The sequence below is a fragment of the Stenella coeruleoalba genome (assembly GCF_951394435.1).
Source record: "Stenella coeruleoalba genome assembly, chromosome: 1".
NCBI classification, from domain to species: Eukaryota; Metazoa; Chordata; class Mammalia; order Artiodactyla; family Delphinidae; genus Stenella; species Stenella coeruleoalba.
In genome coordinates, this window is record NC_137169.1 from 158,785,654 (window position 1) to 158,799,930 (window position 14,277).

The window sequence follows — 14,277 nt, forward strand, 5'->3', positions numbered from 1 at the left end:
TGCTTTTTCAGGTGGGAATGGTTGTGCTTATTGCAGCTGTTTTCCCAGGACCCCGGAGTAAGGCCGCTGGCTCTGTGATGAGCAGCATTCCGCTAAGCCTCTGCGTGGCTTCCTGCGGAGGCTCTGAGGCTGTCAGTGAGAAGAGCCTGGGTTAGTCAGTGACTCAGCAAGCAGCCAGCAGCGGGCCGGGGCTGTGGCTGGGACTGGGAGGCCGGGCATCCTGTGCAGCGAGACCAGGGCTGGCCTCAAACTCCGGAGTTCCAGGGCTCCCCCAGAGGAGGAGGTGTGGGTGCTCCTAAGCACGGGCTTCCTCAGGGCTGTTCTCAGTCGGACGTTTCTGGGTCAGCTTCTGGTGTCGCTCTGTTCTGAAGGCCTGTGAAGCAGAAGAAGAGGCCACAGCCGAGAAGCTGTGAGAGCTTCTGAATCATTGATGGTGATCAGGGCATCTTAAATCATACGACTCAGGATGGTCGCTGGAAGCTGGCCAGTTCCTAAAGCAGCATCCTGAGACTGTAGGAGGCACATCGTAAACTGTTTCCTTCCTTTTGGTCTGGTTTTAAAGCTTGGGAAAGCTTGAGTTCTTCTCATCACGGATGAGACCACATTCCAGGCCCCTGTCTTCCCAGGTCTGTGTGATGCGGCCTGAGATGCGGTGGCTCGGCCAGGGCTGCGGCCCACGTGCCATGAGGGTCCCTGCCGCCCCTGCAGGAGGAGCGTCTCTGGGGCACGTCCAGCCTCCTGAGGGGGCCGAGGGAGGGAGCGCAGTCCGAGCTGGCACGGGACTGCCACGCGGCGCACGCTCAGGCACATGCGCATGCTCACAGGGTCCTTTCAGAGCGCGCACGCTGTTTTGTAACTCCACAGTGGTGACCGGAATGAGACTCTTCTGGGTACTGTCACGTCCTCCCGTGGCTCTAAGACTTGTTCTTACGGGCCGTGCTCACAGGGTGTAAGGTATCGGCCTAAACGCAGACATGAATTTAGCAGCTTGAGACAACGCACACTGATAACCTCCCGTGGTTTCTGAGGGCCAGGATTCAGAGCAGGCAGGCCAGGGGATTCTGGCCGAGGGTCCCTCAGGAGGCTGCAGTAGGGGCTTCAGCCGTGGCTGCCCCATCCGAAGGCTGGACCGGGCGGGATGCCTGGCTTCCAGGAGGCCCCACCCGTGGCTCCTCTGCACGTGGGCCCCGCAGGGCTGCTGAGGCTCCTCAGTGCACGGGGGCCGGCTCCCCTCAGGAGGAGTGTGATGCGGGAGAGCATTGGTGGAAAGTTCTAGACCCTCCTCCTCATCCTGTGGCTACCTCAGTGCCTTGTACACTGTGCTGTGTGCTTTTGTCTCTGAGCAGACCCTGCGGGAAGTGTGGCGTCTTCTCTGCTTTCAGTGGGTACAGGAGCCCAGGGAATTCAGGGCTGCCAGGGCTGTCTGTCTGGAATCACTGAATGTTGTGGACCAGGAACAGAGTCCGTCGGCCACATGAGTGTCTTAGATGCTCGGTATTTTCCTACTGAGGTGGAGGTGCTTTTAACACTGCCTCACATTTCCTCCTATAGATTGTGTTGTGGTTTTTTGTTTGTTTTTTGCCACGCCGTGCAGCTCGTGGGATCTTAGTTCCCCAACCAGGGATTGAACCTGGACCCTCGGCAGTGAAAGCACAGAGTCCTAACCACTGGACCGCCAGGGAAGTCCCTGTTGCTGTTGTTGATAGCTGTTTTGAGGTGTAATTCCCACACTCTTCACCTCATCCACCTAAAGCGTGCCGTTCCCTGCTTTGTAGTGTATTCATTGAGTGTAGTCGTCACTACTACCAATTTTAGAACGTTCCATCACCCCGAGAGGAAACCCCATCCCCATTAGCATCCCTCCTGTCCCCCTCCCCAGCCTCTGACAACCAGGAACCCACTCTCTGTCTCTGTGCACTTGCCTGTTCTGGACGTTTCCCATCAGTGGAATCACACACACTGTGTGTCCTCCGTCTGGCTTCTCTCACTGAGCATTGTGTTCTCAGGGTCCATCCACGTTGTAGCGAGTGTCAGTGCTTCACTCTTTTTCGTGGATGGATAATATTTCTGTGTGTGGAGGGACACATTTGTTTATCCGTTCATCTGTTGATGGACATTTAGGTGGTTTCCACCTTTTGGCGGTTGTGAATCACGCCTCTGTGAACACTAATGTTCGGGTTTTGGGTGTGTTTTTTTTTTCTGGCTGCCTTGGGTCTTCGTTGCTATGCGCGGGCTTTCTCTAGTTGTGGTGAGTGGGCTCTAGTCTTTGTTGCAGTGTGCGGGCTTCTCGTTGCAGTGGCTTCTCTTGTTGCGGAGCACAGGCTCTAGGCACGCGGGCTTCAGTAGTTGCAGCACGCGGGCTCTGTAGTTGTGGCGCACGGGCTTCATTGCTCCGCGGCATGTGGGATCTTCCTGGACCAGGGCTCGAACCTGTGTCCCCTGCACTGGTAGACGGATTCATAGCCACTGCCCCACCAGGGAAGCCCAACGTTCAGGGTTTTGTGTGGACGAATATTCTCATTTCTCTTGGGCAGACACCCAGGAGAGGAATTGCTGGGTCATTTGCTAACTGTTTAACCTTTGAGGAGCTGCCAGACTGTTTTCCAAACCCAGCTGTCCTCACTGTTTTCTGCCATTTGCCAGGAGGCCTTGGGGCCGATTGTTCCCATCAGTGGTTCTTCCCCAGGGTTTCTGGGTCAGCAGTGGTGCTGAAGCTGCGGGTCGGTTCCCCCGTGTCGGGAACCACTGGTCTGCAGGGCTGTCCTGTGCTGGACCGAATGGACGGCACATGCTCCATCTCCCGCCCCGGCCTTGTCTAAGTAATATGAGTTCAATGGATATTTACTGCTCCGTCCTTGGTAAGTTGGAGGATATTATTAAGAACGATAGAAGATTGTTTTTTTCCTTTTCCTTAAAAAATAAGATTCTGGGCAAAAGGTCACATACCGTAATTCTATTTACAAACGTCCAGAACGGGCAAATCCACAGAAACAGAGAATGGACTAGTGTTGTCAGGGGTTGGGGAGGGGATTGGGGCGCGTCTGCTAATGGGGTGATGGGATGTTCTGGAACTAGATAGAGGGGATGGTTGCCCAGCTCTGAATGTATTAAAACCCACTGAAGTGTATACTTGAAGCGGGGGCCCATTCTGTGTGAATTATAGCTCAGTAGGGCTGCTGTTGCAAAGATGAGGCTTAGGACACAAAGGGTGTTTCTGGAGTTGTTTGACCTGTTAGGACCGCTGCGCCGTGGGGGCCCCTGTCCTGGGACCTTCCGGGCATCCGTGCCCTGGCCCGTAGGGGCTCTGCCTGCGTTGCCGTCCTCCACTGTGAAGCGTGGAAATGGTGGCCTGGTCTGAGAGGGGCAGTTGCTGTCCTGGGGCAGGGCTGGCAGCTCTGGGCCTGACCATCTCACCTCCAGCTTCAGCCCGTGCTCTTCGGGGGCCCTCCTCTCGCTGTGCATCCTCTTCGAGGCCCCTCCTCACCGCGATAGGAACCTTCACCGGCGGGGCGGAGGTGCAGTCTAGAGTTACAGACTGTCCACACGATGCGTTGTCCTCACTTGGTTTCTGCGGGGTCTTGGGTTAGCTGGCCGCCAAGACCCCGGCGAAAGGCCAGAGCAACCCCCGACGTGCTCCTCGGGGAAAGCGGCGAGGCCAGCCCGCGGGTGCAGTGAGGCCCGGAGAGTGCCGCCGTGGGCGGGAGGGAGGAACGCTGCTTGCCCGCTCATGGTGGTTGCACGAGTGGTGTTTCCCCATTTTACAGATGGAGACCGAGGCCTGCGGCGGTTCAGGGACTCAGAGGCAGACCTGTGGCTTCCAGGCTGCAGGAGCACCCGGGGGAGGTCCTGGGGCAGGAGGGTCGGAGGCTTCAAGTCCGTCCCGGTCCCTTCCCCGCAGCCCGCTGGGCGGCAGGGCGCTGCAGGAACAGGCGCTCCCGGAGCCAGCGTGTCCCACGTGGCAGGACAGGGCCCCAGCGCTGTAGGTGGAGCTCTCTGGTAGGTCCCGCGTGTCGGGGAGTCCCGGGGGCTGCAGCACCCGCCTCCCCTGGTCGCCCCCGTCACCTGAGCGGGGAGGGACAGCTCTGAAACCTGTCCCGTTGTCTTTCAGGATGTTTAAACCCCACGATGCCGCTCACGAAATCAATGAGACCATCCAGTGAGTGTGGCGCCTGCTGGCGCAGGGCCTCGGGGTGGGCCAGTTCTGAGTTCCCAACAGCCCCCCAGCCGTGCAGTCCCCCATTCCTCCATGCTGATCTGCGTCAGCATTGTCAGCATCGAGGAGGCTTGGGAAGCGGGGCTGTGGGGTCAGGGGTCAAGTCCTCTGAGTGTGACCCAGGACAGGTCTTGGTGCTTCGTGAGCTGGCTTCCTGTGGAAGAGGCTGGAAATCCTGAGTGGCCAGCTTCCCGAGGGACCCCTCCCCTCTCCCCTCATCACCTTGGTTTACTCTTCTCCCGTGGGGTTTGGTGTGACCTTTGGGTTTGGGCCGCTCTTCCCTCTGTGAGCCTGCCCAGTGCTGTGCAGAGGAGGCCGGGTGCCGGGGAGGCTGACCCAGGCGAGATCTGGGAGGAGGGCCGCCTGCTGTGTTCTAGCAGGCTGTCTCCTCACGTGGGACCTGAGGGTCTGCGACGGCCTCCAGAGTGCCCTCGGGGGCCCATGCGCAGAATCCTGTGACCGCTCTTGGCTTTAGAATGTTCCACATGTGTGACTGTGGCCCTGGCATCTCGCTGCATTGTGCCTTAAAATCCTTAGCTGTGTAGCCACTGCCTGGGCCACACACCATTATATCTGCTTGGACCTGGGGCGGCCGGGCTGGCAGCAGCACAAAAGGCTGTTTGGTACGTAAGGGTCGTGCTCCCCCCTCTCCGTCCTGTTCTTCCTGCGAGAAGCAAGCATGTATCAGTTTCTTCTGTATTGTTTCAGATTATATGTATGTATATATTACAGTAGTATATTAGTATAAAATCTATCGTAGGGTTCTCCAGAGAAACAGACCCAGTGATGTCTGTGTATATGAGATTAATTTAAGCAGCTGAGTCACACGACTTCAGGCTGGCCAGTCTGAAATATGCAGGACAGGCCAAGAGAGGCAGACCCAGGGAAGAGTTGATGTTGTAGCTCAAGTCTAAAGGCAGTCTGGAGGCAGAATTTTATATATACACATACAGATTAATTTCATATAATATAGTACAGAGGGGTCCTGTGTAGTTTACCCAACTTTCTCCAATGGTGACGTCGCACATAACCGTAATAGCAAAACCAGAAAATGGACATCAGCATAATCTACAGACTTTATTCACTGTGCATGTGTGGTCACGCGTATGCACGCATGCATTCTTGTAACCTCCACCTCAGACAAGACATAGATCGGTTTCATCACAACAATATTTTTATCCCTCTTAAATACATAAATACAGATATCCTGGAGATGGCAAGTGTTGTGAACTTAGGGAAGTAGTGTACTAAGGTATTCATCAGAGAAGAGCTGGTGTCCAGTCTAGGTTGTCATCATCACTTCCTGATGTGAATCCCAAATTACTCCTTTGGTTTTTTTCTAGTGTTAACAAATCCCTGACATGAGGTGGATCTTTGACTTTACGTAGCATCACTAGATGACCTGTAGTGCGCAGACGTGTGCCGGGCCAGCTCCTGGGCCTCTCTTTGTTTTGAGGGTGGTGGGACATCAACACCAGACTGAAGGTTGCCCAGATCTCCCCCAAACCGAGATTAACCCCCAACCCCTGTTTTTAACCACATCAAATGTATTTATTTAATACTTTGACTCACGCTTTTTTTTTTTTTTTTTTTTTTTGTGGTACACGGGCCTCTCACTATGGTGGCCTCTCCCATTGCGGAGTACAGGCTCCGGACGTGCAGGCTCAGCAGCCATGGCTCACGGGTCTAGCCACTCTGCAGGATGTGGGATCTTCCCAGACCGGGGCACGAACCCGCGTCCTCTGCATCAGCATGTGGACTGTCAACCACTGCGCCACCAGGGAAGCCCTTTGCTTTTGGTTTTGATCTTCTTTTGAAATACTGTTTTTCTCTTTTTCCCTTCTCTCCACATAGGAGGAAAAGAGACGTAGAGTTACATCCAGAGAACGGTAAGAATAATAAAGCTTTTTGTTCTGTGCAATATGTAATCTTGATGCCTGAAATTACTTTTCTGAAATCTTTTAAAAAGAAGAACTTTATAGTGAGTTGCCAGGGTGACCATAGATAGCTTAAGGATGCTGGGCTTGCAGTCAGGTTATTAACCTTGTGATTCAGGTAGAATTCTCTTGCAAAGAGTGAATTGGGGGCAACTGGCAGTTATCAGAACTAGATCTAAAGGTTGTATTAAATATTAAATCTCGAGGTAAGATGTGCCTTTTAGGGCTCCTGAGATGAAGATTGATTTTTTTTTGGGGGGGTGGGTGTAGGTAGGAAGGAAGACCTTTTGAAAACTGCCTCCACGGGAGGAGTCTGTGAAAGTCATCCTTAGGGTGTGTGATTTTACTTGACAGGGTTGCTGGACCGCTCCCTGCAGAAGAACCGGGAAGAGTAAGACCAGGAACACACGTGGAAAAAGAAGAAAGAGATGATAAAGTAAAGTCTGGTCACCCCCAGGTTTGTCACTTGCACTTTAATCTCAGAACCCATTTGGTTCTAGGAAGGGGGCTCAGGGTGTGGGCAGTGTGTAGGAAGAGAATGACTTTCACTAATGATCAAAATGACCTTGGATTTAGCTAAAATGCTCTTCAAACTCATTTTTCTGCTGGTTCTCTATGTGGAAGGTGTGTTACGTGGCTCTGGTGATAGTAAATCAGCGGTAGGCCTGGAGGTCAGCTGGACCTCTGCTACTTGATCAGTCAGTCACAGAGCTTCAGTCTGTCCCCTCTCCTGCCTGTCTCCTGCCCATGAGGTCTTTGTGAAGATCTCATTTTCAAACACAGGAGGTGCTAAAGTGCTCTAGTATCGTCCAGGTATAAAGTTGCATTCTTAACTGAGATCAGACCAGTTCTTTCCCCAGACCTCCAGCTCTTTTGTAAAATCAGAGTTTCAGGTTCTATGAAATACAGATGTACCCACTGAACCCCCATGGGAGGGGGTAGGAGAAGGGATTGGGGATCTGATAGTGGAAGCTTTACCATTAGACAGCACTGCCCCATATGACAAAGGGCTAACATTGGTCGGGCACAGGTGGTAGAACAATATCACGTCCCTTTTGGTTTTATTAAGACGTTGCTTAGAAGTTTCAGCTCAGCAGAGGGGCAGCACCCTGGGCGGGGACTGGGCCTCCACCATCTATGGCTCCTCCCCTCCAGCACCCAGGCTAGGTACTCAGTTCCCAGCAGCCCAGAGGGCAGGAACAGAGCTCTGCCAGGCTGGCCTTCTCAGAGGGCAAGTGTAAGCAGCACAGCCAGGAATGTGAGCGACAGGCTTTGCTGGGTTGTCGGGAAGGAGGGCGACGTCTGGCTCGGCATGGCTGGAGTCAGCGCTAGCCTCCCCTCGGCCATGGGCACTGGGTCCCTGGTCTCAGGCTCACACAGGCCTCCAAAGCCCTTCCCTCGCGATGGCACCCAGACCCTCCACCCAGCTCACCCTCCCGCCCCAAACACCAGCAGGTCAAGCACCACTCAGAGAAGGGGGCCTTTAAAGGGCTTTAGAAAATCTTAGACTTCCGGATATGGAAGCTACTGTGTTTCACTTCTGGCTGAGAGCTCTGCTCCCAGAGCACAGGATGGCCCAGGGGGGCGAGATGGGAGGGTCTCGCTGTGACCCCCCCAGGCACTGCTGGCCTTTTTAGCCACATGCCTGCGTTCCTTGGAAATACATTTCATTAACAGCCAAACGGAACATCCTGAGAAAAGAGAGGAATTATTGGTTCGTTTCAACCCTTAGCAACACCATGTGTATATTTCGTCTGCTCTCTGCGATGCACTGGAACTTACCTTTGGGCAAAATGTGCCTCAGCTGTCCAGGGCACCCGACACACTTGGCGACTCTGCGGGAGCGCCCTGGGCCCCAGGGACAGGGTCCCTCCTTCCTGACCACCCCCTCGTGGGAGTGCTGAGGCTGGTCAGCCCCCAGCCCTGGGGGCTCAGCTTTCCCTCGGAAGTAACTGCGAGTCAAGCTCCCCACCGACCCCCGACCCCCTGGTCTCCCTCCCGCCAGGGCCGCTTCGTGTGTGGTTCCGGTCGGACCCTCCTCAGGGGGTAGGTGTCGGGGAAGCCCCGAGGCGGGTGCCCTCCCGCACCCTCACGACTCGGTGCTGCTCCGGGTGGAGCCCGCGGCCGGGGTGGGGGTGGGGGCAAGAGGCGCGACGGGGGTGGGAAGGAGACGGGGCCACGGGAAGCCCACCCCGGGCCGGCCGGGGCGCAGAGGCAGGAGGCGGCGAGGAGGGCCGGCCCAGCCGCGAAGCCCGTGCCTCCGCCCTGCCTGGGACCGAGCGGCCTTCAGACCTCCCTGTCGGCCCCTGGGCTCGGGGTGGGTGACGGGCACGCCGAAGAAGCCATCCCGCTCGAGCCGTCCAGAGAGGCCGGCCCAGGGCTTGTGCCTGTTCCCGGCGTGGGGCGAGCACTGGGGCATGAGGGTGTGGAGCTGTCCGGCCGCAGGTCACAGGCTTTGCCTGTTGGAAGGGAGGGCTGCGATGGGGCTGTGCCGACGGAAGGGGAGGATGGAGCCGCCCACAGTCCCCGTTTGCCAGGCAGAGCTTTATCGCGGACCCTGTTCTCACAAGCCGTGCGCAGCAGGGACACCCAGGCCTGGGGAGTCTGCGCCCCACCCAGGGCCGCTGGGTTCCTGTGTGGCAGCCCCGCCCAGCATCTCCTGCTGAGAAACCCCCAGAGACCATGCTCCTTCCCCTGAGCCCACCGCCCCGCTGCAGAGCCCAAGGGGGCTGGGGGCTTCACCCCAAACTTGAGGAAGCCACACCTGGGGGCCAGGACACAAGCGGGGGTCCCACTTTCCCCGCAGGAGCAGACCCCGTGGAGGGTCTATCTTTTGGAAATAAATTTAGACTAACAGGTTTTACACACAGAATCTTAGAGCTGGGAAAAGTCCTTTGTGTCATTCATGTAGCTTCGTAAGATTTTTTTTTTTAAATGAGAGGATGGATTTCCTTGAGCAAGAGTGAATTTCCAGGAATGGGTCCCTGGTTACCACAGACTGTTTTCGGGAAGAAAGATGAATCTATTCTGTGAACGCCTTATAGAACTTATTCTATATTGTAGTTCTCTCTGGAAACACATGTACCGTTGAGCTTTGTAACAGCCCTTAACATCCTCAAGAGAAGCTCTCATTTCCCCATTAATACTTGTTATAGACTGAATATTTGGGTCCCCCAGCATTCACATGTTGACACCCTACCTCCAATGTGACGATATTAGAAGGTGGATCTTTTGGGATTTGATGAGCTCATCGGGATGGAGCCCTCATGATGAGATTCTTATCTTTGTGAGAGGCATGAGAGAGCTGGCTTTTTCTCTCTGCTCTCTGCCCTGTGAGGACACAATGAGAAGTGGACAGTCTGCAACCCGGAAGAGAGTCCTCACCAGAAGGCGATGATCCTGGCACCTAGATCTCAGACTTCCAGCCTCCAGGACTGAGAAATACATTTTTGTTGTTTACAAGCCCCCACCCCGCCCCGTTTATGGTACTTTGTGACAGCAGCCCAAACTGACTTAGCACTCTTTTCTTCAAGTACATCGAAGAATTTGTGGAGCCCATCCGTTTTATGATACAATTTCCCAAATAACCAATATTCTCTCTATACACTGATTTGTCAACTTTTTTATTTATCAAAATTTTTATTAAAAAAGCTTCCATATTTTTTCCTAATAAATTGTTTCCAATCCAGGTTGTCACTGTAATGGTTCTATGATATTAATAATTTGAGCCCTAATACCTTGCTTAAAATATTCATTCGTGTTATGAATAAGTTCAGTGTTCAAATGCAAAAGTTTTAAAAGGATATACTATGTAAAACATCTATGTCATCCCTCTGAAGGAAAGAAGGAGGGAAGAAAGGAAGGGAAGAAGGAAGGAAGGAAGGAAAAATCATTGAATTTGCCCTCAGTTTAGCTGCCACTTCCTAAGGGAAGCCCTTTCCAACTCCAGACCCCCAGGCATCACAAATACGCTCTCATGGGACCCTGTCCATAGTGTTGCCCATCATGTTTCCTGAAAAGCTGCTTCTGAGACAAGGACAGACTTTCAGGAAGTTTTTTGGGGTGTGTTTTTGGGGATAAACATAGAATTACCATATGACTCAGCAATTCCACTCCTAAATCATTGAAAACAAACATTCAAATCTACGTACACATGTTTATAGCAGCACTATTCACAATAGAAAAATCATGGAAATAACCCAAATGCCCATCATTGGATGAATGAATAAACAAATTGTGGTATATACATACAGTGGAATAGTAATTCAGTCATAAAAAGGAATGGAGCCATTAAATATCAGTTACACGGCCAAAAACATTTTTTTAAGGAATGCAATACTAATATATATTACAGTGTGGGTGACTCTCACGAACATCATGCTAAGTTGAAGATGCCAGATACAAAGGTCATACACTGTATGATTCCATTTATCTGAAATATCCAGAATAAGTAAATCCATAAGAGAAAGAAAGCAGATTGGTGGTCTCCAGGGCCTGGTAGAGAGAGCGAAGTAGTATCTTCTCAATGGGTCCAGAGTTTCCTTTTGGGATGATAAAAATGTCTGGGGGAAAAAAAATTTTAATTGGAAAATGATTGATTAAAAACAAGTCTGTGGGGCATTTCTTGTTACTGCCTTTCCCAATTTTGACAATAAATGGTCAAGTACACAGTAAATGATCAAGTACAGCAGCCATGGTTTGAGAAAGAAATGATGACCAGAGCTCAGAACACTCACTCAGGGACGAGCGTGAGGGTCACCCCACGAAGTAAGCCATCCATTTTAGCAGAGATATTATCCAAGGATGAGGGGGATTGAGAATGGATAGCACAGGAGGGAGACAATGACTATCAGTTGTGGCCTTGAGGCCACCTACAGTAACAGAAGCTATAGTTCGACCCATTGACCCTCCTTTCACTAGTAGTTCATCTCAACTCACCCTCTCCCCTAAAAACGATCCATGGAAACTATGAAAGAGTTGTTTCCAGAACTTATGCAAAGACGTTGATCCAAGTAAAGGCAACAAAAGCAAAAGTAAACAAGTGGGGCTACATCCAACTAAAAAGCACAACAAAGGAAACCAACAACAAAATGAAAACGCAGCCTACCAAATGGGAGAAAATTTTTACCAATCATATATCCTATAAGGGGTTAGTATTCAAATTATATGAAGAACTCATACAAAAAAATAGAAAAAATATCCAGCAAAAAAATGGGCAGAGGATCTGAATAGACATTTTTACAAAGAAGATACAGAGATAGTTAAAAAGGCACCTAAAATCACTAATCAGCAGAGAAATCAAACCACAAAGAGATGTCACCTCATTCATGTTGGAATGGCTAATATCAAAAAGATGGGAACGTGCTCGCTTCGGCAGCACATACACTAAAATTGGAACGATACAGAGAAGATTAGCGTGGCCCCTGCGCAAGGATGACACGCAAATTCGTGCAGCCGCATAGCACAGGGAGATCAGCTCGGTGCTTTGTGACCACCTAGAGGGGTGGGATAGGGAGGGTGGGAGGGTGGGAGACTCAAGAGGGAAGAGATATGGGAACATATGTATATGTATAACTGAGTCACTTTGTTATAAAGCAGAAACTAACACACCATTGTAAAGCAATTATATTCCAATAAAGATGTTAAAAAAAAAAACAGACAGGAACTAACAAGTGTTGGCAAGGGTGTGGAGGAAAGGGAAGCCTTGGACTCTGTTGGTAGGAATGTAAATTGTTGCATCCAGTATGGAAAACAGTATGGAGGTCCTCAAAAATTTAAAAATAGAACTATCATACGATCCAGCAATTCCACTAGTTGGTATTTTTATGAAGGAAACAGAAACTATTCAAAATGAAATCAAAATGAAACCCCCATATTCATTGCAGCATTATTTACAACTTGGAAAACCCTGTGTTCATCGATGGATAAATGGATAAAGGACATTTGGCATATATATATGCCAAATTATTTTTATATATATTTATATATATATATAATTCAGCCATGAGAAAGAAGCAAATCCTGCCATTTGTGACAACATGAATGGACCGTCAGGGTGTTATGCTAGGTAAAATATGTCAGACAGAGAAAGAAAAATCCTGTATGATCTCACTTTATATGGAATTTTTTAAAAAGCTCATAGAGGCAGGACGTGGAGGGTGGGTGAAATGGGTAAAGGTGGTCAATATGTACAAACTGCCAGTGATAAATAAGTCCTGGGGATGTGACTATAGTTAATAATACCGTATTGCATATTTAAAATTTGCTAAGAGAGTAGATCTTAAAAGTCCTCATCATAAGAAAAACAGATTTCTACCATGTATGGTAATGGATGTTAACTAGACGTACTGTGGTGATCATTTTTAAAATTGAAGTATAGTTGATTTACAGTATTATATTGTAATAACAATATATTAGAACCCAGTGATTCAATTTTTTTATAGATTATACTCCATTTAAAGTTATTATAAAACATTGGCTATCCTTATAGCTTATTTATTTTATGCATAGTAGTTTGTGCCTCCTCATCCCCTCCCCTCCCCCTATCTTGCCCCTCCCACCTTCCCTCTACCCACTGGTAACCACTGCTTTGATGTCTACATCTGTGCGTTCATTTCCTTTCTGTTACATTTATTGTTTATTTTTTACTTTCCACATGCAAGTGATAACATACCGTATTTGTCTTTCTCTGTTTGACTTATTTCACTAAGCATAATAGTGTTGCAGCAAAAATAGAAATGAAGTTTTTCCTCTCCTGAAAATAAGGAAAGTAAAGGGGACAGTGAACAGGCTAGAGAAGAGACATAAACTGGCCTGAAAGAGTTAATAGATCCTAGTTTTATTTAAACTGTTACTAATCTGTAGTGTCTGTAACTAGATGTATGTTTCACAAAGCTAAATTACATCCTGTTCCTATCACTCCCTAGCTGTCAATGTAAATTACATCCTGCATCTGGTGCTTAAGCTCCCTGCACTGTCTTGTAGCAAGTCACCCTGTGTAGCTGTTTGCATTTCAGGGAGCAGATGGCAGGCAGATAAGGCAGAGGCAAATGAACCCAATTACCGGTCCGCGGGACCCAGTTACCGGACTGCCTGACGCCAGCGATGCCGGTTTTGAAATAATGCAAGAAGAAGAATGCAGGACCTTTACCACTTTGATCCTGATTACCACTCCCTGGACTGTGATGGCCGCCCGAGGGGCTGGGAGGCCAGCCGGGGCTTCCAGGCATGTGTGGGCATCCTGTGTGCAGCCAGCATCCCCGAGGCCTCGCTCGGCTCATCATCACTGAGTGAAGGTGCGCCGTGACAGCGCGGCCGACTTTCTTCTGGCTCTGTGAGGACCTGTGTGCATTGCAGGATTCGGTGCCTCTGCCTGCCGTGGGCGCCTCCCTGCGGGAGGGCTTGCTGGACTTCAACGGCCACCGCCTGCGCGGGGTGGACGGGGCGCTGCCCCTGAGCACCCTCTGCCCCCGATCTGTATCCAGAGCTTCTTCGAGCCATGGCTTGGCGAGGTGGGTTTGTACTTTCCGCTTCCAGGGGCTCTCGTGTCGGCGCTGCAAAGCGGAGTTTTAGATGGTACAAGGTGGAGGGTGGGCACTAGAACCAGTGCCCGGGTGTGCGTGCACTAGACGGGGCGTGCGGCCTACGACTCCTGCCGGCTCGGTGACCCCGGCCGAGTGCCTTAAGGCTTCTAGGTCTCAGTGTTCTCAACTGTAGCATGGGCTTAACAGGACTCACTCTGTGGCGGTTACAAGGTCACACTCTGTTAATGCTTGTAGACTCTACAATGTAGAATACTTAGCACAGTTTGGAGCATCGTTCATTGTTCCACAGATATTACCTGGTCTGTTGAATGACTTTGCCTGGTACACGCCAAAGCGATTAGGAAATTGATATATACCAGCTTCATTTCCTTTTCATTAAAACAGGGCTCAGGAAAAAAAAAAATTTTTTTCAATAGTCCTATCATATAGTGGAAAGAGCACTGGTGTGAAGGCAGCTTAGGGTTTGAATTCCAGAGTTTATGCTCTCTGTGGCCTGGGAAGGTTTCTTTTGCACTACAATCCCCACACTTATAAAATGACATTAAAAACCACCCTTTCTGTGGGTTCTTAGAATTAATTACGC

General features: G+C 50.6%; 1 protein-coding gene across 1 annotated transcript in view; it reads left to right on the forward strand.

Annotated features, from left to right (window-relative positions):
- LOC307177185 (uncharacterized protein) overlaps nucleotides 1-14,277 on the forward strand; it is a gene marked incomplete at its 5' end in the record, with an annotated part of 38,697 nt that overhangs the window by 9,457 nt on the left and 14,963 nt on the right. Inside the window, 3 exons of the mRNA XM_079904085.1 lie at nucleotides 6,068-6,102; nucleotides 6,505-6,607; nucleotides 13,507-13,661. Coding sequence (XP_079760211.1) covers nucleotides 6,068-6,102; nucleotides 6,505-6,607; nucleotides 13,507-13,661 — 293 coding nt within the window. The remainder of the gene's footprint in view (nucleotides 1-6,067; nucleotides 6,103-6,504; nucleotides 6,608-13,506; nucleotides 13,662-14,277) is intronic.